This window comes from Numenius arquata, chromosome 11 (assembly GCF_964106895.1).
Source record: "Numenius arquata chromosome 11, bNumArq3.hap1.1, whole genome shotgun sequence".
Lineage (NCBI taxonomy): Eukaryota > Metazoa > Chordata > Aves > Charadriiformes > Scolopacidae > Numenius > Numenius arquata.
The window spans coordinates 3,636,938-3,656,863 of NC_133586.1; the positions used below are offsets into that span (position 1 = coordinate 3,636,938).

A 19,926-nucleotide genomic window follows, 5' to 3' on the forward strand; every position below is an offset into this window, starting at 1 on the left:
TAGTTTTCTCTGAGTTTCTGTGAAGGATACATGAACTCTGCTTTTTTCGCAGGTAGAATTTGAGAAAATGGTACTGAAAGCTTAAAATTCATAATTTTTAGGGCAAGGCTGTAACAGTTACATGATTGAAAATCCTCCCTGGAGGAGGCTAGGTGTTCTGCAGTCTGCCTTGAATCATCCTACCTCTCTTCCTGCATTATAAGTGACCCAGTTTGCCCACGCAGATGGGTTGAATTTGGCAGAGAGGAGCACGGAAGGTGTGGAGCAGATGCTGTCACTGTACTGCTTTGCACAGAAAAGGCTCCTCTTTTGTGATGTTCCTGTCTACTAAAATCTGGTCTGAAGTGTGGGGAAAGCTGCTTGAGGTGTGGGTGTTGGTAGCACCGGATCATCTGTTGGGATTACGTGTTTTGCAGGCATTTATTTCTTAGGACTACTTTTCTACTAGTTCTTTGCTGGTATGGGCAGACCCATTGGAGGTTTCTGTTGCTACCATGCTCTGTGCTTCTCCAGCTGTTGCAAACAGGCAGGAGCATTTTACTTCTGTCAAAGCCCTACGTGCTTCTCCACACAGCATCTGGAGAAGTTGCTGTTTGGTTGGTTTCCCACAGGATACTGATTTCTCACAAGTTCGTGTGAAATGTGCATCTGTTTATTCTCTGAAAGTCAGTACTTCTAAACGTACATTTGAGCTTTTCGGGGGCTTAGAGGGAATGGCAGGTGGATACAATGCTGAATCACTTGCAGGGAAGCTTTGGAGGCATTAAATCCAGTTGCATGTGAATTGTTTGCCTGGCTCCCTTTGGCTTTGCCCTGTATCTTGTGACAAATATCTGTTAGACCGATATTGAGTATGCTTAAGAAATCTCACCTTCCACTAGTGAACTACTCCTATTGAGTTATTTTTCTATCAGAGATGCAAAAATGAGATACGGAAGCTTGTCATATCAGAATTTTTTGTGTGTTATACCAATTGCTCTGTGTGCCATGTGAATGTCCTCATTTGTGTGGGGAAAAAATAACCCTTCAAGGCATATAAAAAGAAAATTTGTAAAGCAGATGAGGTGTGGTTCCTTTGAGAACTCTGCTAGTACTCTCTGCCTGACTGATTTACATACTTAATTAGTCTTTGTTGTCTTTTTCAATCTAGAACGTGGTCCAAAACCATTCCTGGCAAGGTTGAATTCTTCTCCAGTGAGGGTTCGGACACCTCCATTCCCATCCCCATCGTGCCTCTTCCAGGCGTAGATGACTCTTACCCACCCCAGAAGAAATCTTTCATGATGCTCAAATACATGCATGACCACTACTTGGACAAATACGAATGGTTTATGAGAGCTGATGACGACGTTTACATCAAAGGGGACAAACTGGAGAACTTCCTCAGGAGTTTGAACAGCAGCGAGCCCCTCTTTCTTGGGCAGACTGGCCTTGGCACCACGGAGGAGATGGGGAAGCTGGCGCTAGAACCAGGCGAGAACTTCTGCATGGGGGGACCAGGAGTGATCATGAGCCGGGAAGTCCTGCGGAGGATGGTGCCCCACATTGGCGAGTGCCTGCGAGAGATGTATACCACCCACGAGGACGTGGAAGTGGGAAGATGCGTACGGAGGTTTGCGGGAGTGCAGTGTGTATGGTCCTACGAGGTAAGGACGAGGGTGCGGAGAATGAGGTGTGTGTTTTGGGGGAGGCAAAGGAGAGGGTGGGGGAGGCTGGATGCAGGGAATTGCTGTTGTACGGCTGCACAGCAGTTTCTCCAGAGCTCACCTTCCTTTGCAACTTGACCATCCAACTGTACAGTTTCTGCATTTTTGTTTCTGATGAGTGTCATCCTGGGAGAGACCTACACAAGTACGGAAGTGCAACAGTAAGGAGGGAAATGGAGCCTGACACTAGGCAAGTTGGGGTGAGGGGACGAATGTTCATCGTTCATAACAGGTATTTTTTTCAGGCAGAAAGAGAATAAGCTTAAATCAAAATGTCCACGAGTCCCTGCAGTCTTGACTGTCCAAGCCTTTTTTATCTTCTTTAGCTGGGTATGACATGGTGTCAGTGTGGAAAATAGATGAAACAATTTCTATGCAACTTACTACAGTTGAAATGTGCAAGGTTGACAGATCTTTGCCCTGACAGTGACGGGTTTGTTTTTTTTTTCCCCAAAGTACAGCCATGGCAGTGATGTCTCATGGTGGCTGGCACTGTCACCTTGCACGCTGAGCTGCCTCCCAGCCTGCCCGCAGCCCAAGTCCGCTGCTGCTCAGGGGACTCGCTGGCAGCCCCATCCTGCAGACGCCTGCTTAGCAGGTCATTGACGTCAGAAGAGACAAGCCATCACCCTTTCACTGAAATTCAGGGTCTGCCCACACTGATGTGGCTGCAAATTTGGTATCTTGGGGGGCGGAAAAAATGAGTGAGTCCCCAGTCTGCTTGTGGCAGAGCTTCCTGCTGCTCTTCCTGCTGGTGGCTCCTCGCAGGGGTAAGGGGGGCTTCTCCTGGCCAGGTACGCTGGGCTCTTTGAAGTGTGAGTCTTGGGTGTTTACAGACTGTCTGATTGAAAACACCTGCTGGGCTTGGGCTGCAGTTTCTCCTCTAGGATCAGGGAAAACCACTGGTGGGTTTGCCTTAGAAAAAAGGGAGAAGTTGAGACCAGAAGAGAGGGTGAACAGTTTGTCTTGTTACACAAATGTTTACGACTTGCACGCAACCATCGCTTTGTCCTTTTATGAGATGTGGTAAAGAGGGAGATTCTTCTGCCCACGTGACAGAGAAGCTGTGGTCACAGATGACAACAGATACTGCTGCTGACCTGCTCTTTCTCTGGCAAAGACTTGTGTTAAACTTTTGACACCAAATTTCTGCCCCCGGAAGCTGTTGCTTCGTTTCAGTTCAGAGTTCAGCGATGGGAAAGCCTCTGAGGAAGGGGAAGAAGGTTTCCAGCTGCAGTAATTCATTCATATCGTTTGTGCGTAAAGACTTTCTGGACTAACAGTGGCTCTCCACGTTCCCTGCTTACAGACCTGAAACTAATTTATGTATTGCCAGTGTCGTGGTTTGGACCTTCATGAGGAGTCAGTACCTTTTTTCCACAGTTTTTAGCAGCATAAATATTTCACTGTAGACATTCTGAGTTGAAATAACTTCTGGTGTGAATGCCTGTACCATGTGGTATTTGATAACTGAAGGTCAGCATCTTGGTCCTACTGAAACTGGCAAACACCTCCTAAATCCAATATGATTTTGGCTTGAAATAGCTAATGATAGCACACGACTGCACTAGGAATGCTATCTGACAGAATTAGATCAGGCTTTTCTTAAAATCAGTTTTGTTTGATTAGCTTCTGTTAAATTATCCATAGTACTTGATTCTCCCAGGTGCTATGTATTACATAGAATTGGTTTCTGTGAAGTGTATAAACTGTATGATGTTCAGAAGTAGCCTGGGAGTGTGAGATGCTAAGGCTCAGCTGCTTTGGAGAGAGGGAAGAGTTTCAGTGATGCAAGCACGCTGCTTTTACAAGGAATAGGTTCACTCATTTATTTGAGGCTTTTCAATTTAAAAACCTGTCATTTTTTCCTTTTTTTTGATGTGGTCCTCTCATTGCCCAGACAACTAGATTAAAAGTGCCTGGTATTTTATTTAAGATAAAGCAATAGCTGTGTGAAATAACACAGCTGTTGTAACAGCTGTGTTAGGAAAGCTTGGTGTAAAAGCGACGTTTTCCATGTCTTGTATGTTCAAGAACATCAAGTAACAGGCCACTGTAAGTGAATTGCAAAGTGTTGTATTTCAGTGAGCTTCTGACGGAGCAAAAAGTTTATCTGTGCCTGCTTTGCTGGGGCACGGCCACCACATTCTTCACAGTTCCTGTGGAAAGGGAAGCAGTGACAGCACGAGGCTCAGCAAACAAAACGCTGTTGGCCTCAGAAAACCCAAACCTCAAACTTATCCTTCTCTTCCTGCACTTCCTATTCTAGAGAGTCTCAAGGGGCGGCACAAATGAGGAGCTCAGGTCTGTGCGGTCATCCCTCAGCTCTTTGGGTTTTGTTCTTAGCATCTTGGACATGGAATGCCCTGCCAGACCTCAGTGCGGGTGGTTTTTTTTCCCTTGCAGTGTTCTTGCAGTGGGCTCTATGCCCAGAGTCGTTTTACTCATCTCCATGACTGTCACTGCCCCTTTTCTCTGATTTTAGGATCCCACAATGTCTTTACTGTGCTGCTCATCTTCCCTGGCTCTGACTCTGGTGGCGTGCCCAAATGCGTCTCCAGGCCTGGCTCTGTGTTTTTTTTCTGCTCGCAGCAGTCTGTCTCAAAACCCTTTTTTTCCCCCTTCCTGTGTTTCTGTCACTTTGCTGCTCTCTGCAGTGCCTCTTAGACCACTTCATTAGTGGCACTGCTTATTGCCCGTTTCAAGACTTGTAAAGATTTGTTCACGCTCTTCCTGCCGTCAGGAGCTTTTCAGCAAATACAGTAAAGGAATTGACACCACGATTCTTTGGACTTCCTGTTTTATCTCACCCTAGAAAAGAGGCAGCAACAGTATGTACAAGCTGGAGGAGAACTGAAGCTCCCTGGGCTCTGGGGAGCTTCGTCTGACGCACCCAGGCTGCTGCTTCAGGACCAGTTTGCAGCCCGTGATGGATTTTAGGTTCCTGTGACCAGGCTTGTAGCTGTGGCCTTACTTGAGACAGGTCAAGTGAGTCACAGATGAGACATGCCTCTTAAATGTAAGTTCTTTATGGCAAGGATTATCATCATTGTGAAAACAAAGCCGAGATTGTTACTGCTATTTGACAAATAGCTGTAAAACTCAGCCCTCTGTAGGGTGGAGCAGCCAAAGATATGGATTTTGTGCAGCAAACTGGAAGAAAAAAAGAATCATGAAAAGAATGGAGCCGTGAAATCTCTGAAGCTTACAGATAGGAGCCTGACAGTTTATAAAGTGTTATAGAGTGCAGCCCGTCCTCTTGAAGAGGACAAAAGGCTTGTATTGATCTTGCTGGGAAGTAATTCTGCATTTCTAGTGAATATTGGTATTTTGGACTTCTGGCACGCTGCTGGATGTTTCTCTCAGAAAAGGTTTATATATTTAAGTCTCATTTCATCTGGCCAGCGGTTCTTCTAGTTTGTCTTGCGTGGATCAGAGAGATGTGCTAGTTTTGATTTCTCGTGCACTGCCTTGTGGTGCCATGTGTAGTCTTGGCTATTCAGCCTGAGAACAGGTTTCAGGCTTGATAACAAGCTGTCTCATTTGTGATTTAAACGATCCCAACGTATTGTTTTCGTTTTGAGTCTAACGTTTCCTTGAAATGCATCTGAATTACGAAGCCATCGCTCTGTAGCTTAGTGTTGCTTCAGCCTTGTTTTATAGGTGGTTCTGAGTATTGTTCTAATTTGTGTGTAATATCCTCATCTTCAGAGTGCTGGTAACTTTAATACAAGCTCCTTGTAGCTATTAGAAATCAAGGCAGTGCTGATACATATCCCATTAATTTCTTCAGTAATTAAACTCTTCTGACACACATTACTTTCAGGTGATATGAACCGCTTCATGTCCTACAGCTCAATAGAAACAGCTGGATCCAGCGGGGCAGCTTATGCTACCTCTAACTGCTGGTGCACATGCCCAGATGTTTTGCCTGATTTTCCTTCTGTTCTGATTGAGGTGGTGGGAGAAATTAGGTAAGAGCAGCAAGTGTGTCTGGGTGGAGGGGGAAGTGCTTTCCTCCGAACAAGTACTCTTAAATGTCTTGAAGTGAGGCAGGATTTTTATAATATACATGGAAAAGAAGCTATGACAAAGGGAGCGATCACATCAGGAAACATAAGCATCAAGGAAGAGCAGTCCAACCTTTTGGGCTTTGACAAGGGGAAAAAGTAGAGCAGTGGTGACTAGAGATGGCAGGGGGCTTCCAGGAGAAGGGAGATTTGAATTAACATTTTGTGTGGTCTTTCATCTGTAGTAATGGAAGATAATTCCTACTCTGAAATTCACTGAAGTTACGAAAGCCCTTAAAATGCACATTATATCTGCCAAGTACATTGGCAGTGCCAGAACGTACCATTTCTGGAATGGACTCTCCTATGGGCAAAACTGAAGTTTGTGGTTTTCTGTAAGATAGCCAGAAGTCAAAAAAAGATAAAAGTCCTGCAGTGATTGATCAGAACTGAAAGACTGGGGACAGATGCAACTGTTAACTGCTAACCTTCAGTTCCCTTGCTTTACCCTCTGAGAAAAAGCCTTGTCTGTGCAGTGGGAGCATCAGCAGCGCTTTTGAAATCAGACGCTGTAATAGATATATTGTTCCAGCTTCAAAGCTTGTATGTTTTTTGAAGTCAGAGCATAGGAACTTGGCAAACCCTGGCAGCAACAGATACCTTCTCTCTCCATGTGCGTGTAGTCCGTTGCATCTCATCATTTGAGAAATATATGATACAAATTGCTTGCATGTGTGTGAGGGAGGATACAAGCATGCCCAGTGTTTTAGGGTGGAAAATCATCTTTTCTTAAACACTAGATTTTATCTTTGAAGCGCTTCAGAGATGTCTTTTTTGCTTCAGAGTAAGTTTGAAGTGGGTGGCCATCCGTTCTGGGGATGGATGGAGATTGAGCTTCAAGAAGTTAATGAGGAATGGCATTTTGTCAGAGGACAGACAGGTGAGACTAGAGAAGAGCTTTATCTGGGCAGGGAAGGTGATGCATGGGGCTCAGTGTGAGACTAAAACACATGACTGATGTGACAGGAGTCTGTGACGACAGTGGGGGAGGTGGTGTGGTATGACCACTGTGGCCTAATTTTAGTAGCGGTGTTTGCTGAGGAGGAGGGCAGGGAGGTCAAAGGAGAGAGTAAAGGCTGCAGTTCAGGTTTGTGAAACCAAGGTATGGGTTAGGAGGGTTTGGAATAGGAGACAGATCTCAGATCTGCACCCAAGTCCTGACCTAGCTCGTTCACTTCAGAAAATAATTAAATATTTGAGAACCAAATATTTCCAAGAGGGAAAAGCTGACATCACTAAGTCATTCCTTAGGGACTTCTGAACTCAGGTTGGTAAAGGTTTCTTGTTCGTTGTAGAAATCAAGAACCGCTTTGTATATAGCACTAAGCGTTGTACCAAAGTTACTTGAGTCTGGATCTCTCTGACTTTCTGCTGGCCATCATTTTAAAAGAGGAGGGCTGTGTGATTTGTGCTTGCCCATACATGCCTTTCCATGCTATAGAGACTGTTTGAGACTGACCTAGTTTTTGTGAGCGCATGGTTAATCTGTCCCTAGTTAGCTGGATGACTTATCTAATGCCTAAGCGGAGGGTTGCTGAAATGGGGACTTTGATGGTGTCGTGCAGACTCTAAGGAAGCTTCAGCCCATGAATCCAGCAAACAGAAGTATTGCTTTTTTTCCCCGTTATTGTCTTCTTGAAGTGCCGTGGTTTGGTTAGAAATTAGGATCTGTGCAGCCTGTTGAGTTTAGGGAGCCATCAGGATTAGTCGTTATCTTGAGGACAAGTCAGGAAAGGCTAATCCTTCACTGCATGACAGGACAAAGAACTCTAATAAAATAGCTCATCATCCCAGTTTCTTAATTAAGGCACTCAGAAGATAACTTGAGGATTTGAGTTTGTTCTGTTGAGCAGCAATGGGGATAGGCAGAGGGTAAGTATGAGACCAGAAGTTTTCTAATGTATTTTTCTCTCCTGAATTTATGGGAAAGATGTCCCTTTTTTGCAGGGTAGATTCTTATTTTATGGCTTCCCGGAGCTGTGAGGCTCGGTACTTGGAAGAAATGATGTTGTGCTGTGATCAGAGCTACTCGTTGCACTGCCTTTTGTAGATGAATCCCACTTTACTGGAGACCTTGGAAGAACATGGTTAAATGCCAAACCCAATCGATATAAAATCCAGTAATACCTGTATAGTCAGTTATCTCCCATGGGTCAGTTATGGCTGACCAAACTTTGAGTTGGCAAGTTTTCTTTTCCATTTTATTTAGTGCTTATCTCTGTGTATAAAAGATGAGGATGGGATAATAAACAGTTTAATGACTACCTCTGTATAAACAGAATCTCTGTGAAATGTCCCACATGACAGTAAAAACGAAATAAAAAATTGTCTTTCTCAGCTGAAGTGGACGTGAAGTGTCTTCAGCTGCGGCTCTCAGTATGGAGGTTTTTAACGGATCTATATGTAAAGGGTAACTGTGACCCAGAAGTTTGGGGGTTGAGGAGTTAACTGTGTAAATTTTGAAAGAATATTTGGTTTTCTCCCCTTAATCTATTAGAACCATGTTCTGTGCACAGCTAAAGCGCCAGCAACATGGAGGTGTCAGAGCCTTATGTAAGCATGGGAGAGAAAAGCCAGACCTGTTTGGTGATGGGAAATAGAAATGAAGTGCTGATGTGGGGAAGGGGTTTAATATAAACTAGCTGAGGTCACTGAAGGGATGGTAGAAACACATTCAGCTCAAATACTTTCAGTGCTAGCTGTACTACACTTGGATTAGGGTGGTTTGAGAAATATTTGGATTTTTTAAATAAACAATAAAACAAATTATTACAGAGAAGCAGCAAAAGGTGAATCTTTTAAATGGATGGATATGATGGGGTTTGATGTAGAGTTTTGTTTTACTGTTTGTTACTTTTTATAAAAACAATTTAATGTAAGACATCATTTTCTTTTGAACTTGAAGTGGATAAACATAGATAATTATCCAGAGTTGCTTTAGACAGTGGTTATAGCCAGCTGCATTGGTGTGTAGCCTTCATAGCAGGTTAGTGCCTTTCTTAATGCTTTTGGGGAGAAGAGTACACAGCAGGGTGATTCTGCCGTGACACAGCACCGAGTGGCTGCTCTGCGAGCATTTCCCTGTGCTCTCTGGGCTGAGTCTCTGAGGATGCCTTTGTGATCTGTACAGTTACATTTTGCGAGTTCACTGTGTTTGCAGTCACTGGTCTGCTGCTGGAAATACATTGAAAAGAGCTATTAACAATAGGTGACTCCTCACCTCGGCTCAGGAATTGCCAATTCCTCTTGCTTCCCAGTTGCCTACTCCAAAAGTCACTGTCCTTGATGACCACAAGGTCCCCCAGCGCTGACAAGGCAAAAGATGACATTTAATGTGTTGTCTATTTCTTCTTTAATAGATTGCAGCTGCAGTTACTAATGAAAAATGTGTATCTTGAGTATTCCTGGGCATTGCACCCAAATGCACTTAACATGTCAGTAAAGAGCCTGGCTTTTTAGGCTGTGGTGGGAGAACCATCGGCTCATGGATGGTGAACCAAGATGCAAGATGCCAACCTGCAATGGCCAGTCCTTGCAGCAGCCAGGTAGCAGTTGAACTCGGTGCTCTGTGCTGTTGCCTGATGACTCTGTGGATGGTGTGAGTATGTAATCTGACTGCATGGAGGATTAATTGTCTGGGATTTGTCTAACCTCATTTCCTGTAGAAACTCCTGGCTGAAGAGCTGCTGCTACCGTTTTATGTTCTAAAACCATCTGATTTGGAGCAGAGAACTTGGTTCTACTTTGCTGGACTGTTATACCATCCTTAATTGATCCTTAAAATGCTTAAAACATTTTATCACTAATTTCCTGTGTTAAAAGCTTATCTGGACTCCTGGTGGTGTGAACTTTCATGGTTATCAGCTGGAGACCTCTTAAAATCTTGCCAGAAATCCTGATTGCCTGAAGGGTGGGGATTATCTTCCTGCATGCCTACACCAAAATGACCTTTATGTGTCACAAAGAAATTGGGAACATAATTGGAAGGGTTTGGGGAGCTAACTGGTTTTGTTTTCTTAAATCCTGAAGTTTCAGGCTGAAAGTCTTTGGGGGCCCTTGCAGAACTGAAAGTTGAGTTCTGGTTATTTATGGTTAATTTCTTACAGAAAAGTGAATTTCTGCTGATGTCCTCAGTGAAAGCAAGTTAGTTGTCAGTGATTCTTTCAGTTCTCTTGCGCAAGTTTAAAATACTGTTACAATAATGCAGCAAAAGTAAAAGTTCTGGCTGATTTTTATCAGTGGGATTCTTAAGAACCAACTGAACTTAATGCCAATTACTTGCAGCTTGTGTAGTAATGGTGACTTCAGCAAAAGAGTCAAAGCCTGTATTTAATTTAAATTGCTATTAGGTACCTAAAGTGTTTTTTAAGACTGTTTGAATTGGAAATCTCCGTTTCTCTATTTACACTTTGTTCATGCTGCAGTGTTGTACCTTGATGTGGAGTATTGCTGATAAGAGAAAAGCCACTACAGCGAGTTCTCCTTTCCAAGTAAGCACCTCAGCAGTTTTTCTGCTTCGCGGCGGGCTTTGCAGTCTGCCTAACGCCGTTTCTCCTGTGCTGCTGCAGTGACTTGCTCCCAGGGCTGCAGCATAGACGAAGCTCCAGCAATCAGCTTCTGTGCTCGGTGGTCTCGTGTCCTGGGAGCATTACTAGGGTAGAGCAAACCACTTCGTTTACCGTCTGGTTTATAGCTAAAAGCAGGTCAGTACAGGATGGGAGCCCTAAATGTTTATGCAGAGCTGTGAGATGAGGCTCCCAGAGCCAGTGCTTTAGAGTCATTAGCTTAGAAAGAAGTTTAGGAAAAGGCACAACATGCTCTTGTGTAATAAAGAGAGCACAGGTAGGGTCATGCCCATTGGATCTAAGCTCCATCCAAGTCTTTGGGTTTAATCCTTCCTACTGAATGGCTTTAGGGAGCTCCAGCTGAGTGCTGTATTTTTGTTCTTGGAAGCAGTCTTCAGAAGCATCCGGTACTCTTTGTGGATTAAGCACAGGTTCTTAGACAGAGGCTAGGATTAGCAATGAAATAAATGGGAACCCATAGTTTGGACTCAGCCCGAAGTTCATTAGAAAGCAGGAAAAGGGTAGTAGAAAGCCGTTTGCAATTCCAGAAGTGCTGCTGTCACTGCAGTAAAGAGAGAAGCACTTTATCAGAAAACTCACCTGCCTTTGGCTTGCACCAGCCTCTCTGAGTAGGCAGCCAGCATTTGGATGCTGCTTCCTTGCTCACTGTCCTCTTGGCCGAGCTTAGACCTCGTGTCGGTGTGCCTTCTGAAAGGCAAGCACAAGTTTGGTCATGAAAACTTGTTGCCTGCTCTTGTTCATGGTTGCCGCTTCAGATTGGTGCAGCTGGTTAGAAAAGTGCTCTGAGAATAACATCAGAGTATTAATGAAGGTTCCTCTGCTCATAGGCCTTCAATGGGTGTAATTACTTGGCAGTAACTTCTTTAAACCTTACTTGAATTAAAGCTACATGTTTTGGCTGGTCGTGTCACCACTGTATTAGTGAGGAATGCAGGAGAGAGTGCTAGTTTGCATGAACTGAGCTGCCTTAATCCTTTGTAACCATTCTTTTTAATATATGTGTTACTGTTTTACAGAGAGAGAAAACATTTGCCCAAGGGATAGCAGAGTTCACTCCTCAGTAACCCTGCATAAGGGCAATGTTCTTTGCCCTCAATAAGAAATAAGGAAGTTCTTAGTAAGTGAGTGTTGATAATTAATGTTATGTGTAACATAAATACTTGATGGGGAACTGTCTATACCTTAGGTCTGAGGTTTTTATAAATCTTTTTTCCTGCAGTCCATCTCTGCGTATGGGTGCAGAGTGGTTTAAATACCTGACACGTTTTTTTTTTAATGGTCTCGTACAGTCTTCAGACCAGATGCTTCACTAAAAGCGCTGTTGTCCAACTAGAGTGACTCCAGAACATATACCTCTCGCGTTCTTTGTCCAAGTCAGCAAAAATACTCTTCCCTTGTATGCATACCTTTGCTGTCTTGACAAAAGAGAAATTTGCTTAACCTTATCACAGGTGATTTGTCAAGAAACCTTACCCTTACCTTATGTTACTTTATTTGTTTAACCTTATCACAGATTACTTAACTGACATGCTTGGTTTTATATCCTTCGCCTGTTGAAGACACTTCCTAACATCTTTGGCCAAGGAGAACCTTATTTGGAAAAAAAAAAAAGCAAACAACCAACAACTGAGAGACAATATGCTTATAAGTATCTAAAGGGTGGGTTGAAGGAGGAGGGAGCCAGACTCTTTTCAGTGGTTGCCAGTGAGAGGACGAGGGGCAATGAGCACAAGCTGGAACATCAGAGGTTCCACTCAAATATGAGAAGAAGCTTCTTTACGGTGAGGGTGACAGAGCACTGGAACAGGCTGCCCAGGGAGGTTGTGGAGTCTCCTTCTTTGGAGATTTTCAAGACCCGTCTGGATGCAATCCTGAGTAATGTGCTCTAACATGCTCTGTGCAATCCTGCTTCAGCAGGGGAGTTGGACTAGATGATCTTTATGGTCCCTTCCAACTCTAAAAATTCAGTGAAATTCAGTGAAATATCAGATTTAATCTTCATAAAGCAGCAGGGTTTTTGCTTCCCTGGGAATGCTGGCGAGCTGAGGCTTTTCTAGGTTTCAGACAGAGCAATTTTTCTTTGACTTCTTCAAATAATATGTTTTTGTCCTCTCCAACTCCTTAGAGTTAAAATGTGGGTTGTAGTCACTGCGAGAGCCTTTTGCAGTTGCACTTTTATCTTGTTGCAGTGTTTTACTGGGCCCAATTGGAAGCCAGCTGTGTTTCTATGGAATAATGTGTTTGGCCAAATCCTGAAGTTTGCTGATGGTAGCATCACTGCAGCATGTGCTCGTACTGAGGAGAAACCATCCATGCGGTTTCTTATCTTTTCTAGGCCAAAAATAACGCCATAGCTCCTGCAGCCTTAAAGAATTAGCCTAATTTTGGAACTGGAAACTAGGGTGAAGGTGAAAAGGATATTTCAAAATATATAAAATAGGAGCTGTGTGGCTAAGCATTAGGATGAACAGCGTTTGTCTGGAGCTCTGGATGGTGAATCAGAAGTATTTCTGACGATTTTGCATGGACACAACCGCAGGGGCAAGTCTCTGCTGAATTGCAGGTCTGCTCAAATTTGTATCAAGCGGTGCAGTTCTGATACAGGAACTGCAAGCAAGGAAGGTGGAAGGTGAGGGCAATGTCATCTTCCTTCTGGTTGTAATGTGGCTCCTCCAGATCGCTGATGTGGCTCCGCAGAAGCGAACGGGTCATTTCTCCAGCCGACGGCGTCTGCTTTGTACCATCTGCCCTCGCGGTTCCCTGTGCAGAGGAAGTGTGAAATGTGTAACCCCGTTTATTCTGCTAGGTGGTCAAGGCCGTCTCCCTTACAGAAAATGCCTTGTTTCTGTTCAGCCAGCACAAAGGCTCTTTTATAGCTGCTTGGCTATACATCTGCTAAGGTGCCTCAGACTGTTAGCAGTGGTTACTGTTTGAGGTATGCAGGCTCTGAGGCCGGGATGTACAGTGATATGTTGTTTATATGTTGCCTCCCTTTCCTTTCGAGGATAGGGATCTGCGCCGTGTCCTGGCCTGAACAAAGCTGGTGTTAGTTATGTGATGGAGCGGTAGCCTGGAGATTTTCCCTTTAAAAGCAGGACTGGAATCCTTCTGTTTCTCACTTTGAATTAAATGTCTAAATTTGGCAATGTGACTGCAAGACAAAAGAACTTTCTCTGGGGAAAAATGTGTTGCATTTCTGCTCCAGAGACAGACCTGGCTTGAAGGACAGTGTGTGCATCAGCGCAGAGGGACCCCTTCCTTCATAGGGCACTGAACAACTGCAGAAAACCCCTGACTTCCTAAAGTTTTTGAACTTTATGGTAGCCTCTGGATTAATTTCACCATCTTCTCCCCCCTGCCTCCAATAGTGCTTTTTTTTTTTTTTCTCCTGCACACGTCCTCACACTCATTTAACAAAGAGACTTTGCTGAAACCAGTGCTGCCCAGAAACATGCACTCATCTTTTGAAATGTAGGGGAGGGAGTGAAAGGAGAGAGGAAGCTCTGTGAGCTGACAAAGTCCTGGTGAGTTCTGAATCTCTGATGTTTGTCTCCTTTGGCTTTCAGAAATGTTAAGGTTTGCCATCTCCTGGCTCCTGTGTTTGGTTTTCTGTGTTGGTTTCCTTTAACCCCACAAAGCAAGCTGACAGCTCTTCAGTTCTATTCCCAAATAGCATTCTGATGCTGTCACTGCTGGCTTCTTGACTCAAAGTAGAGCTTGGGTGGAAAAAACAACTTTTCATCAAATTACCATGCTATAGGTCTCATGGGATAAAGAAAAAGCACAAGAGGGATGTGCCCTGTTTCACCTTAAGCTCTTTTGCTTTGACGTTGATGTTCTCTTCTGCTCCATTAGCATGAATAAGTATTGAAATCTCATAGCTGAGTGTGGCAAAAGGTGGCTTGGGGCAGATCCATGGTATGTTCCACCACCAAGTCCTTGTCCCTCGAGAGCATCAGCTCTGCCCTGCCCGGGCCCTGGTGTCAGCGTCCAGCTCTGGCTTGTGAACATGTGCCTGTACTTGCTCTCCTCTCTGGGGAGTATTTGTTGTTGGAGATCTATTTAGGCTTTGAAGATTCGTTTAGGCTTTTTGTGGCCTCTTTCACAAGAGGGTGAGAAGTTACTTTTCAACTTAATTTTAGACCGACTGTCATTCTCAAGCAAGCTTGAAGAAGTGTGGTTTTGACCTTGCTTGCAGGGAAACTTGGTGGAACCTGAATTCCCAGTACATTGAGGGAACTGTTACCTCAGGTCTAGAATTTTGTGCTTCAGTATCAAAGCACTTTGCAAACCTTTCCCATGCTCCCATCCTGTGGAACGAGAGCTCTCCCTGCATGGCACAGGGTTATCCCCAGGCCACGGGAGGAGGTACCGTCAGGGCAAGGTGTAGAGTGTAAGAGGTCCTGACTCGGTGTCCTGTAGTCAAACCACACCTTCCCTCCCCTCTTTCACCAGTCACTTCAATTAAAATTCCACCGTCAGGGCTGAAGTGAGGTGAGGCAGGAGCAGACTTGTTTTCAGGAGGGAGAGGGAGAACCTAATTTTCTGCTGGAATGGGCCTTTTCCCACAGCGGGCTCGGGAAATGTCCCCTCCCCACCAGTTAAGTGCAGAAAAGTCACAGGTAGAAACTGCAAAAATAGTCACCATTGTCTGCTTCGGTTCTCAGAAAGCATCAAAGAGTGAAGGAATTCAGCTGGAAGTGAAGAGCCCTGCAGAGACAAACCTATGGTTCTCCATCATCCTTTCCGAACCATGGCCCAGAGCACTCATTGAAGATGATTTCTTAATAAAGCTGTGGGGAGCCAAGCTAGCAGGGGGGCAGATGAGACTCTTCGCCGGCACCAGGGAGCAAAGTGGATGAACGGGGAAGAACCTCCTGAGGGTGAAAGGTGGCAAAAGCAAGAGAATCAGAGTGAGACCCGGGGGGGTTCTTAGTAGTGTGGTGGAGTCCAAGTAATTTCAAATATTCTAAACAGAGGTCCCGTGAGTAGAGATACGAGGGAACCAAATTCCTTTGGCATTTGCAATATCAGGCTGGCTAAAGTAACTGCTCTTGTGCAACGCTCTGCTGAGCGGTTATAGAGCAGATGTTGCTCCTTTTATAACTGCTGCTCAAAGTGAAGCAGTTTCTTGCCAGGAGGGAAAGTCCGGCTGCCTGTGTAAATCAGGGAGCTGTTTTACAAGTGCTCACCTTTGCAGAGGGTCAACACGGTGATAGGAGTTGATGTCAGAAGTGCTGAGAATGGAGGAGAAGCGGTCACTTGCAGTTGCTGGAGAAACTATCTCCTTAAGGAGCGTGAGGACAATGCGAACCTTAAATATGCTTAACCTTTGTTGCAGGCGTTTTCTTTAATGAGGGTATAGGAGCTGGGTGTGTGGTGGGGGTATGCGGAGAAGGACTGAGATGCGCTTTCAGAAAGGAAATCTGTGTAAAGTAAGTGCAAGTAAACAGTAAAATGTTACAAGGTGCAAGCTAAGGAACAACCTGCTGTTTTCCCTGGCTCTCACTGTGACACAGCTCTAATCCTTAAATCCGGAAATCATATCTGATGGGCTACAATAATCTTATTTTTTTCTAGACGTAGAACTCTCCTTCGTCTGTCTCCCTTAGGCAAGGAGGAATACCTGCCAAGAAAGCAATGCACTCGGAGGCTCAGCTGCTTTGGCGTGCCAGCAAAACCATCCTGTGCTAAAGTGACAAGTGTGATGCTGATGGGACGTGTTCTGGCGTGGCATCCGAGTTAAATCTAAGTGGGAGCACTCACGCACCTGACTGATGGCCAACATAGAAAAAACACTGAACAGCCTGCATTGTAGCTGGTATAATTTCATGCCTAGTTACCATGCAAAACAGTTGATTCTTTATCCAAAAACGAGGTTTGAAAGTGACTTCTTAGGGTATGTTTTCTTCCTGTCCAAGAAGAGAGTGTGCAATGGAGAACAGTGGCTTGGATTTTGTTTTCTTTGGTAGACAACATAACGTCAGTGGTTGTCTTTGTGTCTGCCTCTCTTTGTGTGGTGGGACAAAAACGCCAGTTTGGGCTAGTGCCAGTTTTATCAATGTGATGATTATATGCAGAAGAAAGGAACTGCAGTGGTTCTTGTGGTGTCTCGATGGCAAATAATAATAAAATATGGCTATCTCTTAATATTCTGGTTAGACTCTGCTGATTGTCACACATTGGAAATCACCCCTTTTCATGTAACTGTGCGTGCTCACGTGCTCTGTGGTTAGCTAAAGCAAATGTTCACATCCTTGGGTGTGCTGCAGTATAACAGAATCACTGTAAAATATTCCAGACCCTGTTCCTCAGCATTGTCGCTTGGATGACGCTATTGCAGGTTTGGTTGGTTGTTTTTTTGGTTTTTTTTTTTTTTTAATCCTCAAGTGTTTAGTAGAGTTGCTGCTGTCCTTTCTACATCAGCCGTTGGGAATAAAACCATGGCTATAACTTTGAAACTTGGAAATATCTGTACAGACTCAGTCCTGCATCTCACACGAGACAATAATGAGCACTGAAAGCTAAACTGAGCCCATTGATATGTTGATGATCAGTACTTTTTTCTTTCTGATTAACATTCAACCTGTGTCTTCTATACCGTTCCAAACAAACCGTGGGATTGTCCATTCTTCTTAGATCCAGTTGCCTGGTGGATTTGAGCCCATCCTGCCAGAGGAGCTGCTGGCGCCTTAACCTATTAGGGCAGTATCCATGTTGGCCTGTGGTGCTGTGCTTATATGTATGATCCAATTTGGGTTGTTTTTCATTCCCTGAGAGTAGTCCTGGGCTGAAGGTGACGGAGTGACAACGTGGAGCGAGTTCCTTCTGCGTGTGACCCATTGAGACGTCTGTAATCCCGTAGGGGTTGCTGCGTCCCCGCTGGGAGTCTGTGTGTCATGTGGAAAGTGCCGAGGGCTGCGTGCTGCAGCCTTTGCCTTGGAAAACTCACACGCCAAGGGATTTAAGAGAGGCGCAGTAAATGGCAGGACACCACACAGCATTAAGTGAGCAAGAATAAATGCAGATATTTTTAATGAAGTTTTTAAGTTAAATGAAATTCAATTTAGACAAGCAACTCGGTAAAGAGAGAACTTCTTGTCTGTGCTTTAGGAGCTTTCTGGCTGCCTTCTTGGTGAAGCTGGCTGCTTTAGGTCCCCCTTAGCTCTCATCTGCCCCGTTTGCCTTGTCACCTCCTGTGTGTGCTGCTGGGGACTGGCCACCTTGGTTCTCCCGTGGGATCAAGGGTGGGTTCCGTGTAGCAGCTCTTTCGGGCTTCACTGAAAACCCCAGCCACAAAAGGAGGCAGGCCAGTGGGCCAGCAAGCTCTCAGAGGCTGGGGATAAGATACTCTCCTCTGGCTCTTGGACGTAAGAAGATATTGGAATGAGGCATGTAGCATTGGGAAGGCTGGCACCTTCCATCCTGTGCCTTTGCTGTAAGTTGCCAGCTTTTGGCAGTTGTCCTTTAGTCTTTGAGAGTGGGGACTCAGATGTACTGGTTAACCAGGCTGGGTTGGCAACCCTCCCCGGTGTAAGGTACAGCAAATGTGACACCGCCCTCCCAAAAGGGCAAAAGGAAGGATCCGTGTGGGGTAGGCAAACACACCTTCTCTCCTGCCCTCAGGCACTTCGGTTGAAGATCAAGGCTGAGAGGTCTGCTTTTCATGCCAGGATAGCCGGGGAAACTCATTGCCGTGTAACGTCAGTGAAAGTAAGACATTCATAAGATCTGAAGGGGAATTAAAACATAAGGGCAGCCAGAGAGTGCTGGGGCACACTCATCTTTGGATTGTACACTTCAAAACAGAGCTACCTCTGCACAGGGCTTCATCTGATGGGTAAATCCATGCTTCCCCAAACTACAGCAAATTTCACAGAATGGTAGTTTGGGTAGATGGTAGTTCACTCTGTATGTTTCTCTGTCTGCTATTTGTGGGGAGATGCTGGAGTGATCACGGATTTGCACATGTGCATGTGATCTATCTATATCTATATATATATAGAGAGAGATATATATGTGCGCCCCTGCTCCCTGAAGTGAGAAGGTACACTGCAGTTGTTGGTGGGGAGATGCTTTCCCAGCAGTTCTCCTACATCTTCTCCCTGGGAGCTCTCGGGAACTGGAGCTGTGTTGGAGGAGGGAAATGAGGAGGATGAGGGATGAAGTAACACGTGAGGCTCATCCAGGCTTTATTTCTCGCTCTGCAATAAAGATGACCTTGCTGGCTTGATTGATTTAAGTTTGCTGCAAATCTCATCCACTCAGCAAGCTGCTGGAGGAAACTACTGGCAATGTCTCCAGGTAACAGTAATAAAAACCCAACTGATTATAATATTATTTCATTTATAACTGAATTAAATACATAGGGGATGGCTGCAACAGAGCAGTTGTATGAAAGGGCAGGCAGCTCTTTGCTTTGAGGGGGAAGAGCGAAGGCAGTGGAGTGGCTCAGGCTTCCCAGGGCTCTGCAGAGGCACAGCTCAGGATGTGAACCTTTTTCCTTTTTTTTTTTTATTTAAAAAAAAAAAAAAGATTTCTAGGAAATGCAAGATGAAGTGGTCTTTGTTTGGACTGGCCACACAGTCCCCTCACGAGCAAACACTTTATCATGCCAGTTAGGCTGAGATGGGTGATGTATTACAGTAGTGGGCTTGTTACTCAGTGTAACTGCTGCTGCCTTTATAGCCAGAGGAAACCAGGCGGTGAGCTTGCTTGAAGCAGTTCAGTGCTAAATGTGCTGTTAAAGCCCTTTCAGGGGAAATCCTTATGGCAGAAGGCTTTCACGTTTATTAATTGGTCTAATTTCTCTACCTAGCAACAGACGCCTTAAATCATTCCAAAAGTAAAGAATCAGGTCCAGGTAAATTTATATTTAATGAGATAATTTAACGAAAAAGAACATTGTAGCTATACAGAAATGTCTTAGAAATGCCTTCTGCGGTCATAAAATGGAGTGAAGATATTTTTTTATTCCTTTTGCAATTTCTTCCGCCCCCCAGCAAAACCTTGCTGAACATGTCTGGACAATGAATGTTCTTTTGTAGGGATGAACGCACAATCTTGGAGGTTAAACTTGCTCTATAAGTTGTTTGCGCTCAGATAAAGCTTTTTATACATGACATTTCCTGCATTATAGCAACTAGCTTTAAAAATGTGTTTAAGGAAGATTTAACTTCACATAAGCAAGGCTGTACTTAGCTTAAACTTCCTTTTTAAAATGTCAAATGTCACTTAACAAAGCCCTTAACACTTTCCTCAGCATTGCTGCCAGTCCCTACCCGGCCCTGGTGCATGGGGTATCCATGAGCTCAGTGGGTGCAAGCAGGCAATTGTGAATTTGGGGACTCCCTGTCGTGCCTGTCATAAAGGTGTATCTTTATGTACTCCCCAAGCTGTGCATCGAACCCCTTTGCTACAACAAAGGCCTCCAGATGGTAACTCACTGAAGAAGCCGCTCAGTCAAGGAGAACTTCATCCAAGTATAAACTAAACACAAGGCTTTTCTCAGCACATCTCTCCCAGGAGGAGCCTATGCATATTGTATTTTTTTAAAAATTCCTT

The 19,926-nt window shown here is 44.6% G+C and overlaps 1 protein-coding gene across 1 annotated transcript in view; it reads left to right on the forward strand.

Moving 5' to 3' along the window:
- Positions 1-19,926, forward strand: part of CHSY1 (chondroitin sulfate synthase 1) — a 76,572-nt gene that overhangs the window by 8,182 nt on the left and 48,464 nt on the right. Inside the window, exon 2 of the mRNA XM_074156377.1 lies at positions 1,151-1,646. Coding sequence (XP_074012478.1) covers positions 1,151-1,646 — 496 coding nt within the window. The remainder of the gene's footprint in view (positions 1-1,150; positions 1,647-19,926) is intronic.